Source organism: Equus caballus, chromosome 7 (genome assembly GCF_041296265.1).
Source record: "Equus caballus isolate H_3958 breed thoroughbred chromosome 7, TB-T2T, whole genome shotgun sequence".
NCBI lineage: Eukaryota > Metazoa > Chordata > Mammalia > Perissodactyla > Equidae > Equus > Equus caballus.
The window spans coordinates 46,824,251-46,832,414 of NC_091690.1; the positions used below are offsets into that span (position 1 = coordinate 46,824,251).

General features: G+C 52.6%; 1 protein-coding gene and 1 non-coding gene across 2 annotated transcripts; one reads left to right on the forward strand and one right to left on the reverse strand.

The window, feature by feature from the left end:
• Positions 1 to 8: 8 nt before the first annotated feature.
• Positions 9 to 2,202, reverse strand: RLN3 (relaxin 3). Its single transcript, XM_023645241.2, has 2 exons — positions 1,934 to 2,202; positions 9 to 797 (listed from the first exon to the last, which is right to left on the reverse strand). The coding sequence occupies exons 1-2, from the start codon at positions 2,121 to 2,123 to the stop codon at positions 568 to 570; spliced, it is 420 nt and encodes a 139-aa protein (XP_023501009.2). The 5' UTR covers positions 2,124 to 2,202; the 3' UTR covers positions 9 to 567.
• On the forward strand, positions 1,214 to 1,322 carry MIR1271B (microRNA mir-1271b). Its single transcript, NR_127999.1, has one exon. It is a non-coding gene; the product is annotated as a microRNA mir-1271b (primary transcript).
• Positions 2,203 to 8,164: the final 5,962 nt, after the last annotated feature.

Sequence of the window (8,164 nt, forward strand, 5' to 3'; positions counted from 1 at the left end):
GCGGCAACGTCCTTCGGCACTTTTATTACTGCGGTTGGAGAAGGTTCTGATCCGACCTCCCACCGAGCCGCCCCGCCCAGGATGTGAAGGGGACCCAGTGGTCCCGCCACCAGCCCCGGGGGGGCCAGGGCAGTGCACCCCCCAGCAGGCAGGGCTGGAGGGAGAGGGGCTGGAAGGCAGGGGCAAGGGAGTGGGCAAAGGCTGGAGAGGGGCAGGGCGTCATTTGGGCCTGCCAGGGGACAGCGGCCACAGGTGGGGCAGGAGACAGTCACAGTTCAGGCACGGGGCTCAGGGCGGCCAGCTCAGGTGAAGTAGGGACACCCTTGCAGAGGGGGACAGTGCAGGCCAAGCAAAGGCAGGATATGGGCCCGCGAAAAGTCAGGGGTCAGGATCAAGGGTCCCTGTTCGGCCCAGTAGGAGTGCAGCTTGCTCAGGGTCAGGACAGGCTGGTCCAAGGTCAGGCTTGTTTGGGGGGCGACTGTGTTCGAGCCCACAGGCTGGCCTCCGTGACTTGCTGATGAATGAATGCGTGAAGAGTCGGAGGCAGGGGCCTGGCCGGCGCCTGGGCTAGCAGAGGCTGCTGATTTCACTCTTGCTGCATCCCCGCTGGCAGCAGGTACTGGAGAGGCCGGCCAGGACATCACGGCCGCCCCGAAGAGCCCCCAGCACTCCCTGCCAGCTGGGCCGGCCCCCGGAGAAAGCCTGAGGGGACTTGGCTGGGGCCAGCCACTGGCTGGAGGCCACTGCCTCCTCCAGCTCGCTGTCTGCGTCAGAGTCGGCGTCTGGGAAGGCATCGCCTGCAAAAGATGAGAAGAGTGAGTGCAAAAGATGAGAAGAGTGAGTGTGCGGAGCTTACCTTCTGTCACACCCAGAGTCCCGGCTGATCCAGCCACGTCTCTGTTCTTGTCACTCGGCGTCATGGTTAAAGGTTTTGATTCCACTCAGGCCTGGGTTCCAGCTTTAATGGGCAGACTATTCAACTTCACTGAGCTTGACTTTCCTCTCCTGTCATTCTTTTCCCCTAGTCTTTATTTATTGAGGACCTGATAGTTAAGAACATGTGTTTGGGAACCCCACCAGTCCAGCTTCTTCGAGTTAGAACCCTGAGGAAGTGAATTTACTTCTCTGAGCCTTAGTTTCTTTGTCCACAAAGGGGGAGGGGGATAATAACTCCTACTCTTAGGGTTTTCTACAGAGTAGATGAGTTCATTAATACCCATGAACATCTTAGGACAGCGTTTGGCACATGACAAGCACTCAAAATAGCACTGATCAGTTATTGAGCGCTTAATGTGTGCCAGGCCCTGTTTTAAGGGCTTTCGCAGATTGACTCTTTATCCCTCTCATGACAAGCCCGTGAGTTGGGCGCTGTCAGCATCATCTTGGCCCCGGTGACACTAGGCCTCCTGCCCCCACCTTAACCCAGACCAAGCTGGGCGCTGCTGAGACTGTGTCCTCATCTGTGTTCACTCGATTTTGCCTCTGTACGATCCTGCGAGATTCAGGGGCCATGCCTCCCATTTGCAGAGACAGAGGCCCAGAGAGGGCAAGCAGCTTGCTGGGAGCATCACCCCTACGTGTCAAAGTCACAGCCTCCCACCGCCTCCCCAGGGGGCAGCGCTCTGGGTCGGTTTCTGAACTGCCCCGCGCCCAGAAAACTCGCGAGCGGGCCTCACTCTGCGGGGGTCTGAGTGCCGGGCAGGAGCTGGGGAGACAGCAGCCTGTTCCCTGCCTTTAGGGGCAGGGGGCTCGGCTGACTGGCTCCCCCAGCCTCGGCGTCACTGCCAGGCTGAGCCGGGCTCCCCAACCGACGTGGCAGCGCAGGGACTGTCCTGCCCGGCCCCCCTCTCATCTCTGTCCGTGGCTCCTTGGACTCATCCGCGTCCTGTCCCCACACCCCCGCAACACGCACACACGCCCTCCCCAGCCTCACCCATAGCTTCGCGGGCCAGGATGTCTGACCGTCTCCACCGGGAGCCCCCACAGGTGAAGATGACAGCTCGGATGAACTCCCGGCCGCAAAGCTTCACGCCGTAGGGTGCTGCCCGGGCTTCGGCGCTCAGCCACAGCTCCCCAGCCAGCACCCACAAGGCCAGCAGCAGCAGCAGCGGGCGCTTGGCCATGCCGCACAGGGACGCCTGGGAAGCGAGCGGGAGCGCAGCGAGGCAGTTCCTGGGGTCGGTGTCTCCTCTGCCTCCTGGCCCCCCTTTTATACGTCCCCGCTCCCCCCGCCTGTTGTGGAGGAGCTGAGTGACCTCCTTTATCTCCTCCAGCAGAGGGGAAGCGGGCACAGCCCCCCCACCCCCGACCTTTCCCAGTTCCTGGACCAAGAGATAACCTTTTGCCGAGGATGCAGTGACATGGTCCAGCTCCCTGTCATCTTCAAGAGACAGAGGGGGCAGGTGTCCATTCCGCACAGCCCGCGAACACAGACCCCCACCAGCCCCGGAGAGAGGGCGCGCCAGGCCCCCAGAGGGCTGGCCCCAGGCCTCCTCTGTGACAACAACAACAGTGGCAAGCCTCACACAGGATGGCCTGTGAGGCCAGACGCTGCTCTCAGCGTCCTGTAACCGTGTGGTCTGTTCAATCTTCCCAGCGGCCCCTGAGAGCAGCTCTCAATTTTGAGCCAGACTCAGAGTCTGCGGGGGGGCTCGTTAGGGTTCAGAGCGCCCCCTGCAGAGTGTCCGAGAACCTGTATTTACATCAGATTTCCAGGCCATGACGATGCTGTGGGTCCAGAAATCACACTTTTGAGGGCCACTGGGCTGTGAGATGAGGACTAAGAGATCCCTCTGTCACAGATGAGGAAACTGAGGCACAGAGCAGTGATGTAAGGTGCCCAAGGGCAGCTAGGAAGTGGGGGTGGGAGTGGGAATTGGAACAGAGCCATCTGACTCCAGGATCCATGCTGTCTCTCCACGGGACAATTTTCAAGAGTTAAAATAAAATCTTATGGGGACAGAGTTTCAGTTTTGCAAGATGAAAAGAGTTCTGGAGGCGGATGGTGGTGAGGGCTGCACAACAATGTGAATGTGCTTAATGCCACTGAAGTGTCCGCTTAAAGATGGTTAAGATGGGGGCCGGCCTGGTGGTGCAGTGGTTAAGTGCACCCCTTCCACGTTGTGAGCCCGGGGTTCACCGGTTTGGATCCTGGGTGTGGACATGGCACCGCTTGGCACGCCATGCTGTGGTAGATGTCCCACATATAAAGTAGAGGAAGATGGGCACAGATGTTAGCTCAGGGCCAGTCTTCCTCAGCAAAAAGAGGAGGACTGGCAGCAGTTAGCTCAAGGCTAATCTTCCTCAAAAAAAAAAAAAAAGATGGTTAAGATGGGAGCCGGCCTGATGGCATATTTGGTTAAGTTTGCGGGCTCCATTTAGGCAGCCTGGGGTTTGCAGGTTTGGATCCTGGGTGTGGACCTACACACCACCCATCTAGCCATGCTGTGGTGGTGACCCACATACAAAATAGAGTAAGATGGGCACAGGCGTTAGCTCAGGGACAGTCTTCCTCAGCAAAAAAAAAAAAAAAAAAAAAGTTAAGATGGTAAAATTTGTCTTATATATATTTTTCCACAATTAAAAATTTTTAATGAATACCATACACATAGAGGAGCTGTGATGTGCTGGGAAATATTTAGCAATGGCTCTCCAGAAAAAAAGGCCCTGATTTGTAGCAGTTGTGGATTCTGGCCAGTTTCAAGTTACCAACATCATGTCAGTGTGATGTCCGCAAATTCCTGAAAAGATAGCAATCAGTCCTACGAGCCAGCACAAGCTGGCTCCCGCACACCGCTGAAGGCAAAACACACGCGTGCAATTTGTGCAACTTAAAGAATCATTATAAACAGGACATCACTGTTATCATCATTCTGAACAGGAAATAGGATGGTGCCAGCACCACAGACGTCCCCTCACTGCGTATCTTCTCCGGTCATAATCCCTCGGTCCCCCAGGGTGGCTGCCCTCCTGACTTGAGTCGTTATCACTTCTTTCCTTCTCGTTACAGTTTTAATGCCAACACGTGCATCTCTGAGGCGGATGGCTCCATCTGTCTCTTACTTTCCTGTTTCCTCTGTGCATTCTCACAGACTGAACTTTTCACTGAAATACGACACACACAGAGAAAAATGCAGAGACTGTCAGGGGACGTCTGGAAGAATTTCCACAAACCGAACACACTTCTGCATCCAGCACTCAGGTCCGGAAACAGACTCTCCCCAGCCTCCGCCTGGCGCAGGGGGAGGAAGCTCCGCCTGCAGGAGGAGGAGTCTGGAAGAATCCATGACACAGTGAAGACGACACTCACTGATAAATACTTAGGGTGAGATACTGTGAAGCAATGCAAAGGTCCTGTTTCCCTTTGAAATTTCTGCCACTAAATTTAACATTCCTCGGTGGACAGAGTGTGTAGAAATTATTACTGTGGTGTCTGTTTATTAGTAATTTTCCATCGGCCTCATTCGTTCCACATTGACTATTGTTTTTCATTTGGAATTTTCTGTAAGGAAGAGTTGTTCTGTGTCCACGTATTTATTTATTCAATCGGTTATTCATACCAGTATGGACTCGTGAATAGATATCCTATTCTGTGGGTTAGAATCCAGTGCTCTTATTGATTTCTCACCTCAGTTGTCCCAGCTTTGGCGGCGGGGAGCTCTTTCATTTGCACCTTATTCCAAGCTTTGTATTTCAGCCACTGCTCTTTCCACATGCTCCTTTTCTGAGCACTTCCTTGCTTTCTGGCGCCACAGATGCTGCAGGCTCATTGCTTGTCTCCCTGGCCCAGCACTAGGATCGGCCATCTCCCCTAGGAGCCTGGTTCGCTTTATTGGAGACGGCATGGAGGATCCCAGCCCGGGCGCTGGCTGTGCTCGTTGCTACTGGGGGTGGGGGTGTTGTTGCTTCTAGGTCCTGTCAGCCGATAGCATTACTTTAAAAAAATACTGACGTAAAATTCATATGAAATAAAATTAACCGTTTTCGTGTTACATGTACACAAATGTTCACAGCAGCTCTATTCACAACAGCCAAGTGGAAACAGCCGAAGTGTCCATCAATAGAGGAACAGATGAACACAATGTGGTCCATCCACACAGTGGAATATTACGCAGCCATAAAAAGGAACGAAGTCCTGATACTTGTTACAATGTGGATGAACCTCAAAAATATCACGCTGAGTGAGAGAAGCCAGTCAGGGAAGGCCACATGGGGTGTGACCCATTGATGTGAAATGTCCAGAACAGGCACATCCACAGACACAGAAAGCAGAGTAGGGGTCACCAAGGACTGGGGGAGGAAGGAATGGAGAGTCATTGCTACTGGGCATCCCTATGGGATAATGAAAATGTTTTGGAAATAGAAGTGGTGGTTGTACAACACTATGGATATACTAAATGTTGCTGAATTGTTCACTTTAACACGGTCAGTTCATGTTATGTCAATTTCACCTCAATTTAAAAAAACAGCAGGGGCTCTGGTGATGAGCAGAGCTGGGTTAGAATCCCATCTCTGCCTCTTTCCTGCTGTTTGATCTTGGGCAAGTCACTTAACCTCTCTGTGCTTTGGTTTCCTCACGTGTAAAACAGGGAGGATTCAACCAAGTGTGTTAAATTCTTAAAACCGTCTGTGGCATGCAGTAAGCATTGCTTAAATGTTATTTCTACTTGACACTTTCCCTTTGCATTCGAACTTTATTCCTTTGTCCTTTTCTTCATGACAAATGCCTGGCCTCGGTTGCGCCCTGTGGGTGTCTCGGGCCATGGGTAACGTTCCAGAAGGCAGGAGTCCTATCTGATTGTACTGCTTCAAAAGGGCTGATGAATAATACGCTCCCCGCCCCCCCCCCCCCCCCCCCGCCTCCTTCCTGGCGACGCCCCAGGGACGCACCCTTCTGCCCTTTTCTCCGTGTCCCCGGTGTCTGGCCAGGGCCTCGGGAAATATCAGCTGCCTGACTGTCTGGGGCAGAACCAGGAACCTCTTTTGTGCCTCACACAGAATCAGAGTTTTGAGCCCAACACAGCTGGGTTTGAATCCCGGTTCCTGTGTGACCTTGAGCAAGATGTTGCACCTCTCTGAGTTCATCAGGAAGATGGAGATAATAAGGGTATCTACTTCACGGGGCTGTTTGGGGACTTCAGTGAAATTTTGTAAAGTGCCTAGCATCCTGCATAGTGCAGGGTTGAATGGTGACCTGCAGAAAGATGGGTCCATGTCCAACTCCCGGGACCTGTGAACATGGACTTATTTGGAAAAAGGGTCTTTGCAGATGTCATTAGGGACTTTCAAATGAAATTACCCTGGATTATCTGGGCGAGCCCTAAATCCACTGACAAGGGTCAAAGACACAGACACTAGTGACAAGGCCGAGTGAAGACAGAGGCAGAGACGGGAGGGACGTGGCTACAGAAGCTGTCACACCTGGAGCCCCCAGAACCTGGAAGAGATGAAGAAGGACCCTCCCTGGAGCTCGCGGAGGGAGGCTGGCTGTGCCCACATCTTGGTTTCGGGCGCCCAGCCTCCAGACTGGGAGAGCATGCCGCTGCGGTCAGAGCACCCACGGGAGACCAGTGTATCAGCCCTGGGAGACGCCGTCTGCTACCAACAGCAGCATCCTCATCGTCACGAGTATTTGGGTCAGCATAAAAAAGCGCCCGGATCTGAGCAATCCTAAAGAAAGACTTTCTCTCCAAACTTCCAAATTGATTTTAGTTTTGAATAGTTAACACATCCATGTGCTTCAAAAAACAAAAAGTATACGAAGGCTTACGCTGCCGCGTCCCCCTCCCAGACCTCAGCTCCTCGCCTCTCCCCACAGGGCCCCCGCTGCTCTTGATTCCGTGAGTATCTTCCCAGAACATCGGCGCACACACACAGACATGAATACAGGGCTTTGTTCCCCGCACACACCTGCTTTTACAAAAAAGGTAGCTTAAAATTTTTTTTATTGGGGTAAAATATACATAACATAAATATGCCCGTTTAGCCATGTTTGAGTGTGCAGTTCAGCAGCATTAAGTGCGTTCACATGGCTGTGCGGCCATCCCCACTGTCCGTCTCCGGAACTTGCTCATCTTCCAAACCGGAACGCTGTCGCCATGAAACACAACCTCCTGCTCCCCCGCCCACCCGGCCAACACCACCCACCTGTCCTCTCCGTGGACTCGCCTGTTGCAGGGACCCTGGATAAGTGGAACCGCACAGCACTTGCCCTTTTCTAACTGGCTTCTTGCACTTAGCGTGATATTTTCAAGGCTCGCTCGCGTTGTCCGTGTGTCAGGATTTTAATTCAGGGTCACGTGTTCTGCACCTTCTTCTGCATTTTGTCTTTTTTCTTTTCAGTTAAAGACAAATGCGGGAGCCCTCCCCTCCCCACGCTCCCAAAACGCCTTGTTGGTTCCGCAGCAGTGGGGCGGACGCTGGGGGAGGCCCACTCGGCGATTTCACTCCCGAGTCGGGTACTTTTCATCCACTTCTTCTCCGGCTAACACCTCAGTGAGGAACCCTAGACAGCCGTCATTTCACACATATGCAAGCACATCTGTACATGATTCCCCCAAAGCGAGATTTTCTTTTGGGTTGTTGATCTTTTTCTTCTTGATTTCTAAGAGTTCTTTATATATTAAGGAGATTTACCATCGGGTTATGAAATGAGTTGTAAATATTTTTTTCCCGGTTTGTCATTTCTACAAGCTTTTCAATTAATGATCACTAGTATTTGTTGAGGCTTTGATATATGCCTGGGTTTTTTTTTGTTTGTTTATTTTATTTATTTATTTACTTTGAGGAAGATTAGCCCTGAGCTAACATCTGCTGCCAATCCTCCTCTTTTTGTTGAGGAAGACTGGCCCTGAGCTAACATCCATGCCCATCTTCGTCTACTTTATACCTGGGACGCCTGCCATAGAATGGCTTTTGCCAGGCGGTGCCATGTTCACACCCGGGATCCGAACCAGCGAATCCGGGCTGCTGGGAAGCGGAACGTGCGAACTTAACTGCTGCGCCACCGGGCCAGCCCCTATGCCTGGTTTTGAGCTACATACTTTAAGCACACTATCTCATTTCAGCCATACTGACATCATCTTTCACCTCTAAATACTCAGCATGCATCTCTGAAAAATAAGGGCCTTTGCCCACATGATCATAACGCCATTTTCACACCTAG

What these genes read in the sequence shown, in the direction of transcription:
- RLN3 (XM_023645241.2), bottom strand. Translation starts at nt 2,123, where the DNA reads ATGGCCAAGCGCCCGCTGCTGCTGCTGCTGGCCTTGTGGGTGCTGGCT. An exon ending in CCTGGCCCGCGAAGCTATGG is followed by an intron (nt 798 to 1,933) that starts GTGAGGCTGGGG and finishes CATCTTTTGCAG; the next exon opens with GCGATGCCTTCCCAGACGCC.